Consider the following 15232-nt stretch of genomic DNA (forward strand, 5'->3'; position numbering starts at 1 on the left):
AATTTCAGTGCTAGGACTCATCAGAAGTTGGTAAATCGATTCTACTTGTCTAATAATCATCTTATCAATTCGATTAGATTAATTTATCAATATTTTTGCTCTCTAGTAGTACTTTTTGGGATGACAAAATAAGGATTTATAACTAGTCGGTTTTTGGGAAATGGCTGTAGGATTTATAAGCAGTCGGTTCTTGAGAAACATTCAGATGCTAATATTTTGTGTATAAGTTCTATGTGATAATTCTATAATTCATTTCTTATGTCATGTGTCCGTTACTGATTTTACGTGCTCAATTTTATGATTAATTTCATATGTCGTGTATCCGTTACTGATTTTACGTGCTCCATCGAATGCAGCTCCGTCTTTTTATGTATTTATCCATTTTTTGTCACACGAGAAAATAACTTTCATTTTATAGTGGAACATTTTATAGTCTGGATTCATCACCTCAAATGGTGGTCTTCAAACAAATGTGTAATCATATACAGTATATCCATCTAGTTGTAGAAACTCATTATTGACGCCCTTGCAGAATTTTACATTTGCATTAAAATATTTTTGAATGATACAAAGTTTGATATTATGATATAACCAAAACAGTTTTTTTTAATAATCACAGATGTTTTCAAAATCCCATATTCAACTTTTTTGCTGAATATTACTATTTTTGTTAAAATTGACATTTTTAGATTGTAATTTTGCTTAAATTGAATTTTTTTTCTTAAAGATAGATTGCAGTTTTTCGTTACAAATTGATGTTTATGTATCATGTGTATTCATGTGTGACCTAGAAATTGAAATAATTGTTATTGTTGAATTCAAAATTATACATGATATTATAATAAAAAATATCATATTATACTGTATATTAATAAAATGACCAAAAATGATTATACAGGCCCTTCCAGAAAAGCTTGAAGCTTGAGCTCTGGAAGGGTGTTCAAATAATAATTATTACAAATACAATTATTAATGGCCGGGACACATATAACCGCACCGAGCCCGCGCCGACGTACGGCCGAGCTAAGCCCGCGACACGTTGATGGTAGTGGGAGAACACACATATCAATGCAACAGCCGAGTGGCAGCAGTGTCTCAGTTCTATAGCGCTACTGTGGTCTGATTTCTGAATGTATTAAACTATTGCTAATAATATAACACTATTAAAAGCTTGTTACATCCAATTTAAATTCAAATTTTTCAATTTTAAACTAATTACATGTAAACACAGAAGATTAAAATCATAGTGCTGGTATATATTTCGGTGCATAACAATACCATCATCAGTCATGTATCGGAAATATATATCAGCAATAAAATTTTTATCTTCTGCCTTCTGCATCCAGACGTAATTAGTTTTAAATTTAAAATTTAAGACAGTTACGGGTTCCTTCTTTTATACTTTTTGTTGTTTATTTCATTATTTATTACTTATGTCTATTATACCTCTGGCTTAACTTATTTGGTTCTACTTTTACTTTTGGTTTAACTTATTTTTCCGTTCAACCATATTTCTCATCACTTTGATCGTACAAAACTGGAAAATTCCGTTTCTCTTCAATACGTTTTCCACTCTTTATGCTAATCGAGACCGTACCGTCACCGTCAAAAAGTAAACTGGACTAGTCGATGACGGCGCGGGCACGGCTCGGTCAACAAACATGGTGACGGTGCTGACGCGGTGCGGTAGTATGTGTCCCTACACGTTTGAAAGCCTTTGTTTTCTCACTCGCCGTAGTACGTCCGCGGCGCGGGCTCGGTGCGGTTATGTGTGTCCCGGCCATAAGAAATATCTGTATGACAAGAGAACGGGTCACAAAGAAAACAGAACACAGGTGGTCCAAGTATGTAGATGAAGAAATAAAAATAATTGATGCGCAAAGACCACTAAAGAAATGTAAGCAAGTACTCAGAAATTTCAAGCTTCGAGTATACCTCCACGTATATCCAGTTTCTCACCTCATTATAATAAACTCTTTCAAGCAAGCATTTCAAGAAAAATCAAGATATCTCGGGCAAAAATAAGAATGACAAATCACTTGGTGATTCAATTCTATAAAAAGTTCTTCATGTTTTGACGCTGGTAGATTTTATAGTATTCACAACACTAAAAATTCAAACTTCCAATTGAAGTATGAATTGTTTAAGTTGCTTTAAAAAGATCAGCTTGCTTAGATGATGATGAAAATTATTTGCTCGGTCGTAAAAGTCATGTCTATTCAACGCTCATCTGTTCAGTCTTAGCGTTTCATTGTTAGAGTAGAGATCTCTCATAAAAGAATGATGTATTTTAAACAGTGTTTTGTTTCAGTTCTAGTCTTCATCCAAGTAATAATGGCGATGCCAGATGTCACTTCCCAAAACCAACTGAGAGAAGTTGCTGCGGCAACTAATCATTTCGCACTTGATTTGCACAAGGTAAATCAACTTTTTGATCCAAACTTTGATTTGCTAATTTAATTAAAAAATATCTGGTAAAAAATGGTTGGATGATTCATCAAAATTGCAATTTTAATTAGAATAATAAAACTAACGTTTTTTCATATTACTATTGAATTGATTTCCAGTGATTTTGGATAATTATTTCTATAATCGGAAAATTGAACAGGTGTCCATGAAATTTACAACTTCTATTCGAAATAACCTTTTTCAGGTTTTGTCCAAGGAAAATGCGGGAAATATGTTTTGTTCGCCGCTCAGCCTGCAAGTGGCACTTGCGATGGCTGCGGTTGGCGCCGCTGACCATTCCAAGACCTTCAATGAGATGAAAGCATTGCTGAGATTTCCCGATGACAAGTCCAAAATGCTTTCCAGCTACAGTTTGCTGTCTGATGCTCTTACCGTAAGTGCTCCTTTGTTGAGACTGTGCACCACACTTCTGCAATCCTTATTACTGGTGACATTTTTCAAAGTATTTCGATTTGGATGCTATCACGCTTGCAAAATAGAACATATTTATAAGCAAAAACTTGTTTTTTATTCTTTTCATTTTTTGCGATTTGAGCAACTAAAGTTGAAATGTTGAGGGAGATCCATTGCCGAATCGGGAGCAAATAAATTCATACGATTTTGAGGATACATTCTTTAAGAAATTGTCTATCTCTTGACATATCCAATTCAATTTCTCAGAATTATCCATACTAGGAAAATTTATTCAATTTTGAAAAAGGAAACTCAGAATGGGTTAGGTTTTTAAACCTAGAACAAATTTCCCTAGAATTGATATTCTGTGAAATCAAATGAGTACAATATCATAGCGAATGATCCTCAAAACATTTAATGAATTTATTTGCTCCCAATTCGGAAATGAATCTCTCCCAATATTTCAACTTCAGGCGTTCATATCTCAAAACCTAGAAATGATGAAAATGGTTTTCCCTAGAATTTTGTTCATTCATGGAGTTTTTTCAAATCGAAATACTTTGAAGATTGTCAGGACCAGTAAGAGGAATGTCCCAAAAACGTGGTGCACAACCTAACATTCAAGATGATCAATGGCTCTTTGAAAAAAATTACCTCTCATTAATTGTTGAGTATTTTCAAGTAACTGAAATGTTTATTACTAATTGTTAATTCTATTTTGGATGTAAAGATAACTATATTTCTGAATTATTACAAAATGGGCATTTTATGAATAGTGTTTTTCTTCTTTGCCAAGAACTTTAGGTCTCGCACATTTTTTCGAATACTTGTTAATTAAATTTTAAATTTGTAATAGATTGTGAATTGTAATTTATTTAATAGAATATGTTGATTCCTGTTTTGTATCCATTTCAAGAAAACACTTGATACTGATGAGTTCATGGCTTAATTGAAATCAATCATTGATTAGCAGTCGATTTACTCTTATAATAGTAAATAGTAACTTTTGAACTTGAGACTTCACATATATTAAACTTTTTTCATTTATACTTTCATTGGCAAAATTAGAAAATTCTACAAACACTATAGAGAATACAAAATAGAATAATACATTTTGAACATATAAATCCAAAATAAAATGCCAATGAGTATGTCGAGGTACTATACTAAAATTCTAGGCTTTCTTAGGGATTAGTTACCTATGTTAGATCTAGTTCATAAACATTTCCTTTCTCTGAATTATTCGTTATCACAAGTCTTGTTAATTTTTAGAATTCAGATGTGATGAAAATGGCAAACAGAATATACATCGACAAGAAGTTCAAAGTGAAGCCAGAATATTTGGAAACGACACAGAAGTATTTCAAATCTGATGCCAAGGAAGTTGACTTTGAGAAGAACGCTGATAACGCAGGACAAGAGATCAATGGCTGGGTAGAACAGCAGACTAACAACAAAATCAAGGGATTGATTCCCGAAGGTAAGAGATAAAAGCAGTTTTTGCAATTCTGTCACACAGCATACTAAATTAGACTAAAATTTAGCTCTGTAATTAGCAACAAGACTTGAGCAATGGTTGTGATTTAATCTAACAATACTGTCCGATGAAGAGGCCAACATTGTATAATCTTATTATCTCATTTATTAAACTTATTTGTACGTACATGATTAAATTGAGTGCCTGAATGTTTCAAGATTCACAATATTGACATGTGGGATCGAAAATTAGTGGTCAATTATGTTGATAGAAAGCATAAATAGCCTCCATAAGTCAATATCAGATCTAGTTTTCTTTGCAAGATGAATTATTCAATAACACTGTTTCTATCTAGGACAAATACACTAAACTTATAAGAAAACAATTTTTATGAATGCCTTTTGGTTAACATAATCTTATAGATTAGATAAGCGCCGATCTTTTGTTATTTCCGTCGGTTGGGTGACCGTTTGAGGTCAGATTAGCTAATTATCTGATATGAGCTCTTCATGTGCTTGGAAACCAAAACTGAAACTACCATACAACCAACAATCTAGAAACATCATTCTTCCTTTACCCGAGCACAAGCACAATCCAAGGGCGTGAATATTATCATCAGATGAAAAATAGATAGATGGATAAATGTATTTTTGTTTGCACTTTGTAACATTAAGAATGATGTGGGCGAAATTGAGACAATTAAAGCCCCCTCTTCCACTTAAACTCTTCCACGCAACTCACAAATTAATATATAGATATAAATAAATATAAAAATAGATATCATAATTGTTTGAATAAGGCTACCACTAACTACAGACACACACATACACATGTTCAGTTTTCTTAAGTAATTTTCCTGTTCATTTCACTTATCAATGTCTAATATAAAATTTGAGGTTAGGGTGTGATCACATTGAAAGCATCTTGGTTATGCATGCGTGCACTTGCTGGTTGTGAGCAGCTACATGCAAGTCACAACGTGCTTCAATGGCTCTTCCAGATTTTGTTTTTCGGCTCATGCATGATCTGATGTGCACTTGCACATATATATACGCATTCAATGTGATCACACTCTTAGACATCCCATATATGCATGGTGGAATTTCGTCATCATGCTGATTGCCAAATAAGCAAGTAAATAGATTCATGGTATGTCAATGTGATTCAGAAAGCTTATCCGCTTGTTAGGTCATTTCATTCCCAAACGTATTTTCACATTTGAAAAAATGTTTAGCAATACTAGGTATGTCTCCTTAATTATTTTTCATGCATACTTGTGAAATATTAGTGTTGGTGAACACCTCTGTGTTCAAATTTAGTGTACACTAGATAACTCAGATTTTTGTGTAAACTTTAAATTAATGATTTTCCGGTATTTTATATTTTTAGTCTAGGATGAGTTTGAAGCTTTTTACAGTATCGAATTCTCAATTTTAGGAGCTCTAAAACCAGGTACTGTGATGGTACTTATCAATGCCATCCATTTCAAAGCCGACTGGAAGTATGCATTTGAAGCGAGATTAACTAAGAAGGAGAAATTCTATCTTGATGAGACCAGAACTGTTGATGTGGACATGATGAACATTAAGAAAGAGTACAATTTCTTCCACGATACACAGCTGAAAGCTAAATTTTTGGAGATGCCTTACAAGGTGGGTTTTGTAGAATCGAACTCATCTAGTAAATAGTATACAGTTAATTTAGAATTGGTTGAAAATAATACAGGAAAATTCTGTCTCTAAAGGGTTTTTAATAGCTATAATGAGATTCACTTCAAACTGTTAGCATTATTATTTACAAGGAATGACGACAGCTTTAAATGAATGTCACTGAAGAACTTCAGCTGTGCACTCACTCGTTAAAGAAACCAAACCAATTTATGTTGTTGGTTCATATTAACATTATGTATTTTATTAATACTCCAACTCCAACTTCATCATCGTCATCGTCTTAGTCATCATCTTCATCATCATTAATGCATTTCCATAATACCTTAATGAACGTTAGTTATTTTTTCCCTTTTCAGTTTTGTGTCTGGTGATTGTTTTTCTCTTTAATTTATTTGTAGTATAAGGTTTGTTGCAGTTGTGGTAGTTTTTCGTTAGTATATTACTGAGACATTTTGAGTAATGCTTTTCTTTTTCATCTTTCTTTAATAGTAAGTTTTAGTTTAATTACTTTATTATTATGTTTATATTATGGTTTAATTATATAATTTGATATATATGCACTCATCAGCATGATTAATTTGCAAACTTAATTCAAAACTTTATTTGCATCATCACTTGGTATAATTTGTTCAATAGTTTAATTACTTTATTATTATTTTAATATTATAGTTTAAATACGGTATATAATTAATTATGCATGAGAATTTTCATGATATATTATAATTTATAGTATTTTTACATTATTATGATCTAATCTAAGTTACGGAGGCAGTTGTGGGTTTCGACCTGTTGTCTCCAAAGAGATATTGTGAATAAATAAATGAATAAATAAAACTCCAGAGAACTAAAATCAGAGTGTTATGATCGGGACTTTAATAGAAATCTGGGATTATAAAAAAATTAAATTCCTCAGAACTGAATCAAGTTGCGTATCATGACAAATTAGAACTCACAGTTCAATAGACTTAGCTGAAAGGTTGACTTAGAACGGACTGTAAGGTGTTTGCACACTGAACATGCACTATTCTATACTCACATTCTAGTGTGTGAACAATTTAAAGTCTTTCATTCCTGTACTGACAGTTATGCGCCTAGTCATAATTTTTTATTGACCAGTGTCATTCTAGTTGAAATTAGTCAATCATTCAAATAATTATTGTGGAAATCGTTTTAGATTAATTTACTTTGTGGAAGTATTAGATTAATTTATTCAAGTTAAAATCATGTAATAAATGCTTCCCAACGATATAATGTATGTGTAGAAATGTGTCATCGAATTTATTATTCCGTTACACATTAGATAATTAATATCCCAATACTAACACAACTCCAATCTACTATTATAGAATACTGACTATACTATAATTATCTATTATTCAAACGAATATTTCTTGATAGAAGTTTAAACAGTATTGAACCATTATTATTGTGTAATAAATGCGACTATATCTTGATTCAGTTGAACTGCTATTGAGTATACATGTATTTATCGTCGCTGTCACGCGGCATTGATTTATTGATCGATTGAGTACTTTATTTATGTAGATTACGATAAACAGGGTGGGTGAAAAGTCCGAGAACGGCTTAATATCTCATACACAAAGGTAATTTGACGGTGGGTGTGATTGGGGATCCTACTAAAATTGAAAATACTACTTCACTATGACTTCAAAAATATGGTCCGCCATATTGAATGCAACTTTGTTTGTTTAAATAGGAAGGTGGCGAAAACCGCATATCGATATCACAAACCGTTTCGAAGATATTCACATTATTAATCAATACAATGCCAATCAGAAATGAAATATATAAGTGGTATTGATTAATAATGTGAATATCTTCGAAACGGTTTGTGATATCGATGTGCGGTTTTCGTCATTCACTTTATCTTGAAATTCCGTATTGAAATCATGTATCGCATGACCACCTTCCTATTAAAAAAAACAAAGTTGCATTCAATACAGCGGATCCAAGATGATGGCATACCAGATTTTTGAAGTCATAGTGAAGTAGTATTTTTAATTTTAGTAGGATCCCCAATCACACCCACCTTGAAATCACATTTTTTCATGAGCCATTATCATACTTTTTTCTTCCCTTTCTACTTTGAATAGTAGTGATTAATAATGTGAATATCTTCGAAACGGTTTGATATATCGATATGCGGGTTTCGCCATTCATTTTTTCTTGAAATTCCGTATCGAAATCATGTATCACATGACCACCTTCCTATTTAAAAAAACAAAGTTGCATTCAATAAGGCGGATCCAAGATGGCGGACCAGATTTTTTTAGTCATAGTAAAGTAGTATTTTCAATTTTACTAGGATCCTCAATCACACCCACCGTCAAATTACCTTTGTGTTTGAGATATTAAGCCGTTCTCGGACTTTTCACCCACTCTGTATACTGGCTTATACACATATACACAATATCTTACAATGTTTTAAATGAATTTACATAATATAAGCCAAAAATATAATTGATTAACTGTATATGATATGAAAAAATCTATTGGGAATTACTATAAATAATGATATTGTTATGCATCTTCACAAATTGGCGGAGCTTTGAACATATCAATGTCCATTCTTTGGAGAGAATACTCAGAATATCCTTTCCAGTTATTAACCAGGTATTAACCCTCTACCCTCCGTTACAAAGAAAGGAGCGGGATAATTCTCAAGCCGTGCTTAAATGGTTAAAATTGATGCATGGCGGCGACGATTTGCAGTGGTATGCGCAAGCCTTTGATTTACTTTCCTCAAAATGCATTATATTTGCCATTAGAAGTATGAAGCCTGGGTTTAAGGCGATGACTCCATTCAGAAAAAGGATTGAAAAATGTCATCTTTGAGAATTGGATTCTTAAATTCCTTGACTCTCACATTCCATTTCTATATAAAGTTATATGTAATTTATGTGAATTGACCCTAACTATTCTATACAAAATTATAAAATAATTATAGAATGTATTGGAAAATAGATTGATAGTGGCTGTTTGTTTTCAGGGAGATGAGTTCAGTATGATTCTCGTGCTCCCCGACTCGAAAACCGGTCTCCCTGACTTGGAAAAGGCAATCACCAACCAGAACTTTGATCTGACCAAGAAGATCGAAAATATCCAGAACTCTAGCCCCGTCAGCGTCATGGTTTCCATTCCGAAATTTGAAATGGAATCAACTCATAACCTGGAAGAAACTTTAAAAGAGGTTTGCTATTTGTATTTAATTTGTTATTTCTAGTATCAAGAGCTGTTAAAAACAAAAAATTGTTATGTCTTGATAGCACTTATTGTGCACAAGGTATACGCTAAGCTTGGTTACACTTACATAAAATACTTGGTGTTTGAATTTGACAGAAACTTTTGTTATTCTCCAAGAAATGTGTATCTTGAATGTTTCCCTACTTATACCTTGTTTTTAATTAAGATTATCTTGATATGATAATCCAGAGGTCTCAGTTCGATTCCAAGAGATTTTCTGGGACTCTTTAAATCGGTTGATCCTCCTAGACCAGTCTCAATCAGACCAGTCTCGTCAGAGGCTCTGTCATTTTTAGGTGTGACTTGAACTATGACCGTCCAGGCCAGAACTAGCCCGGACACACTATATTCTTTGATTTCTTACAAAAATGTTGTTCATGAAATATTATTGGATTAGAAATTCACGTTTTGAATTAATTTATGTGAAATTATTATACCTCTTGTTGATGTCTAAATAAGTGGATGTCATTGGATTTTACTATTATAGAATTGTCATTTCAAAGTTTCATAGCCTAAAGACTGAGATTTGAATAATTGTTACAATACCTATCAAATTGTACAAAATAAATTGCTTCATCATTTCAAAAACACTGGTAACTAATGGTACCTATAGCTTGATCTTGTCTTGCATCATGTTTTCCATGTTGATTTCTTAGTATCTCCCTCAACAATATCATTTTAAATTTTAAAATATTCAGCTCTGCTCATTTTTATAATAATTGAAAAAGCCAACAAGATTATTCAAAGGCACCTTGCAAATGATAGATAGCCGATGATTTCTTGATTAAATCATAAAATTGTTTTTTTTTGCAGCTTGGTGTCGAAGAGATGTTCAGCGATGAAGCGAATTTCTCGAACATCAACTCGGAAAATAACATTAAAGTTTCGAAAGTGATCCAGAAGGCCTTTGTGTCTGTCGATGAGAAGGGAACCGAGGCTGCCGCGGCTACTGGTCAGTTAAATTCACACTATCTCATAATTATTATCCATAATATTGGCCAAATTACAAAAAATATTATCTACAATATTAATCAAATAACAAATTATAATTCTAATACTATTATAATTCTCAATTGCATCTGGTTGCTTCAGCTTTCTACTGCTTCTGCTTGCCTTTTCCCCGGTTCTTGTAAATACGTTTTCTCTCCTTCCTTATCCAGGTTTGTCCTTGAATGGATATTCTGACTGCTGTATAAATAGCTATCCTTTCCAGAGATGTTTATGTTTTTATTCTCTCACACTTTTATAGTTGAAAGCATGTATATATTATGTTGATCTTCTGAATCTTGGACTATAGAATATATACATATATAATCTTGGACTATGCAATATATATCATATCCACCTCTAATAGAATAATGTGTTACTAGAGGTGGCTATGGCAGTAATGATCATTGACATAGAATTATACTCAAATTATACTGGTACTTAATTTAGTGATAATACATTCAAGCTCAGTTATAGGCCTAATCTTAGCCATTTTATGAGAATCTATTTGAAACTCAAGTGAAATAATTCAGTAATTTTATATCATTTTTGATCTCCTTTTTATGATTATCATATTATTCAAATCTTATTTTGAAATCAGTTATTGCTAGCCATTATTTTTATAAGGCCTGTAAAAATTTTAACAATCTCAATTCAACGGCCTCTTGTAACTCCACATTCAAAAATATATTTTCGAATACTAACCCATATTAGTTTTCCAACCGTTCTGATTATAATTAAATCAAATTATTATTTCAAAAACAGTACAATATAATGCTTATTAATGTAATTTTATTGAGCTACAGTCTTACATTAGATAAATTTAAAACCCTCTTATACAACATATTTACTATATGTTTATTGTGAACGATTTCCGTTGTTGAATAATAATCCCAAAGGTTAGAAAACCTGTGTGGGTGTATAAAAATTCCAAATGATTTATATTTTGGCATGTATAATTATTATTCATTTACTGTATTAAAAATTCCAATTATCTCAATTCAACGGCCTCTTGTAACTCGACATTTGAAAATATATTTTTAAATGAAGTTGTTTCTCAATTTTCCAATAAATAGGCAATTCTGACAATTTCGAGTATTTTTATTCGATTCTTCTGTTTATTGTATTTTCAGTATAATAACAATATTAGCATCCATTATATTTAATTTTGTCATCAATATTGTTCAAATTAATCTCTTATTAAGGAAAAAATAATATGTAAAAATAACATACTTGACAAAAATCGTGACAAACACCATAAGAAACCATTCAGAATGGAGGACTCTGTCTGAGAAAGCTGCACTTGATGCCTGTAAGTACTTGGTGTCTGTAATCAAGTTACAGACAAGTTAATAGGAGTGTGAATGAACTTGAGCCAAGGTTTATTATACGACCTCAAACAGATTTAGGTTTTACAATAGCAATAAAATGTCAATATAATTTACACTATGAACAGAGATATCGTGCTCCTCCATATTAAGGTGAAATAAAAACGAAATTGTCAGTTCCACATAATTTATTTCAGCCAAATTTGAGTTTCAATGCACTCCATATTAAGGTAGAATAATAACAAAATTGTCAGTTCCACATAATTTATTTCAGCCAAATTTAAGTTTCAATGCACTAAGGCTTCATCTTTAGTAGTCTTTTTGGTTAGACTTCGGTTAGATTCTAATAGAAATTAAATTCTAAATAGATTAGATTCTAAATAGAAATGATGCGAAGAGACAAATATGATCTACCAATAACTGTAAAATGAATTGATAAAATGCTCGATATCACAGGATTTATTGTTATTTGGTTTCAGCTATTGGCTTTGCTCAGCGTAGCTTGTTCATTCCGCGACATGAGGAATTTACAGCTGATCATCCTTTCATGTTTCTCATTACAAAACGGCTTCAAACGTGTGATGGGTGCATAGCCTTATTCTCAGGCATTTTCAGAGGCTAACTCATTCATTGAGTTGCTGATAAAGTATCCAGATATTTATGTCTTATTTCTAAATGTATTTATGATTACAGTATTCTCATGCATGATGTCCGTCCATGCTTCCAATTATGCTAAAACTCTATTTTTAGTAATAGAAGATTAGTTTTAATTTTTTTATTTTGTATAATAATAATGTATTCTTATTATGCTTTGAAAACTGACTGCTTTGTGTAGACCACTGCGATTCGCATTACAGCGATGGCTAGTGGACGATTTCTACCATTTAAGCTCGGCTTGAAAATGCTCCCGCTCCCGTCGCCGTCATGCGATTCGCAGTGGTATGCACAAGGCTTCAAGTTCAAATTCCATTGGAAATCTACGAACACGTTCGGTAGCTTTCTATAACCTCTGACTGTTTGCAAATGTTTTCCAATATATTAATAGTAGGTGTTAATTTGTATTTGAAGGTGTTTTCCTTATTATGATAGTGTTCATAATTCTATTCACATTTCAATATTAAAGCTTGCAGGCTACTACCTATTATTTGGTACCTATATTTATTGGATACCACCGAAAAAACCAAAGATAAATACTGTGCTTTGTATTACATATTATGATCATAATCTATTTAGGAGCAGATTATATTTATTCATATCTAAAAATTATCAATTTAGTATATTTAAAGAGCTAACTCTAGAATACTCTAACATAACTCTAGCCTACATTATTCTTTCAAACAATCAGAACTATATTCTAAGGCTTGGTTAAAATTTGTTCAATAGCAATAAATTATTCGCAGTATTTGCAGAATTATTGTTCATTAATGTCCAGTTACCGATAAAAGTGAAAGTTTTAATGATAACATTTTATCACTCATGATCAAATTTTTGTAAGAGAACTTAGTTTGCACATGAAATATCTGTTTCAGCGCAAATTCTTCGAAATAAAAGTTTGTTGTTCAAAGAAATGGAATTCTTAGCTGATCACCCGTTCATGTTTTTGATCTCGAGTCGGGTGAGCTGCGTATCGTTGTTTGTCGGGCGGTTCTCGCCGAATGCCAACGGAGAGCATGACAGTTACAGCGATAGTGTTACTTGTGAATGTGATGAGCTCTGAATTAAGCATTTCAGGGTATAATGGAGGGCAGTTTGAAAAGTTTCCGACTCAACCATGAAGATTCAACTGTTGTGAAAAAGATCTGGTGTATCTTTTTGGTAATTTTTTATATAAAAATGTTCACTACACCTCAGTCATAATGATTTCATTTCATTATGTAGTATTCCAGTTATCGGTATAATTTGTGTTATTAATTTTCAAGGAGCTATGGCGGAGGGGATACGAGAAGCGACTCTAAACTTGTGATAAAAAATGTGTTGTATTTATGTTACAGTAGTAGTTGAAGTAAGTAAGTTGAAGTCGGGTGCTGCGTCTGCTTACGTTTTGGAGCAAAAAATCTAATTTTTGGACCAAATTATTTTTTTGGATAATATTATCCAATTTGGATAATATTATATGCATTGGGTACTGACCATACGTACAGAACTGAGAACTGAACATCAGTGGACTGCTGATGTGTTTAGACTGTTGGAATTGAACAAGTTTTGATGTTAGTGCAGCACCGTCATCGTCTCTCATAAATAGCTTATTAAGTGTAGGCTACAATATGACTGGAATTTAAGTACCGGTAACTATTAAAAATTGACTAAAAAGATTCACCAAATCTTGTTCACAAGGGTTGTCATCTTCATAGGTATGCCAGGAAGCTTCTCTTGCTCCCTCTCTAGCAAGGGAGGCCTCCCTTGTACAGGGATGGATAAAATTCCAAGAGACAAAACTATCCCCAGAAGACAAATTTAAGATATAAAGATTTCAGTAGTAGCTGAATCCCAGGTAGCACAGAAACGTTGAAATAACGTTAGAAACACGTAATACCTTAACGTTGAAAAGACGTTTAAATTCAACGTTGAAAACACAAGAAAATGTCCGCCGTTTCCACATTATTTTCAACGTTGAATAATAGTTGAAAAAACATTGTAACAACCATTATTTTCAACTATAAATAGACGTTGAAAGCACGTCGTGACAACCATTATTTTCAACCATAAATAGACGTTGAAAGCATGTTGTGACAACCATTATTTTCAACTATAAATAGACGTTGAATTAGCCATACTTTTGAACCGGTACCTTATCAATTACATGGTAATATTTCTAAAATCATTTGAAAAGAGATGAAAATACGAAATCATATTTCCATTTATTTACATATGATTTCATGTAACAGAAATATTACCCTGCAATGCGGTACATTGGTAAGTTGACATTAAAAACACACAATAAAAACCATATTCATCTCTTTTCTGTATAGGGCTACTTTTTATAGAAATAGAAAGGAAAATAAAAATCTCAGTATCCTTTTCGAATTATTTAATCACTATTATTAATCATTATTAAATGATTCAAAAAGGATACTGAGATTTTTATTTTTCTTTCTATTTCCATATTACTTCAATTTTGATCCACAAAAATAGTATGATGAAAGGTTGTTTAAAGAACTAAGATGGTTACAACCAAATTACCATGGTAATTTAATATACTCTGCCAAGCTCAAAAACATTTTATGTCTGTAAGAAACATAAATTAAAACTATTATTTTAAGAATTCAGCAGTTGTTGAAAAATCTAGAATTTTAGTATGATAATTTTATCTCTGGTGAGCAAAAATAGCTCAATTCTTTCTAGCAAATAATATAGATCATCTAAATTTTTACTTGACATTTATGCCAGGTTTAAACTATGCCAATTGGCAAAACAATAATAATTGTCAATTAGTTTTTATTTAGCTATGCCTAGATGATGGTTCTAGAATTAAAAGATTCAATTGATACTTTACACCAGCTATAAACTTCAGAAGACAATATTATTGTCTTGTCAATTGGCATCGTATAAACCTGCCTACATTTTAGTTTTCAGGTATGATGATAGTTTGTGATTTATGCAATAGAGAAAGAAATATTTTATTACAGTGTTTCAATAGAAAGGGA

The 15232-nt window shown here is 32.1% G+C and overlaps 1 protein-coding gene across 19 annotated transcripts in view; it reads left to right on the forward strand.

Annotated features, from left to right (window-relative positions):
* LOC111053438 (leukocyte elastase inhibitor-like) overlaps nt 1-15232 on the forward strand; it is a 98906-nt gene that overhangs the window by 860 nt on the left and 82814 nt on the right. For 6 of the 19 annotated variants that reach the window (XM_039442091.1, XM_039442105.1, XM_039442110.1 and 3 more), the window contains exons 1-7: nt 1750-1897; nt 2312-2418; nt 2654-2842; nt 4135-4342; nt 5777-5991; nt 9020-9220; nt 10087-10225. In XM_039442091.1, coding sequence (XP_039298025.1) covers nt 1768-1897; nt 2312-2418; nt 2654-2842; nt 4135-4342; nt 5777-5991; nt 9020-9220; nt 10087-10225 — 1189 coding nt within the window. In that variant the 5' untranslated portion in view covers nt 1750-1767. Of the gene's footprint in view, nt 1-80; nt 475-1748; nt 1898-2311; nt 2419-2653; nt 2843-4134; nt 4343-5776; nt 5992-9019; nt 9221-10086; nt 10226-12067; nt 13000-15232 lie in introns of those variants that run through there. The other 13 variants (XM_039442151.1, XM_039442130.1, XM_039442145.1 and 10 more) reach the window with 10 other exon arrangements.

Source organism: Nilaparvata lugens, chromosome 1 (genome assembly GCF_014356525.2).
Source record: "Nilaparvata lugens isolate BPH chromosome 1, ASM1435652v1, whole genome shotgun sequence".
Taxonomy (NCBI): Eukaryota; Metazoa; Arthropoda; class Insecta; order Hemiptera; family Delphacidae; genus Nilaparvata; species Nilaparvata lugens.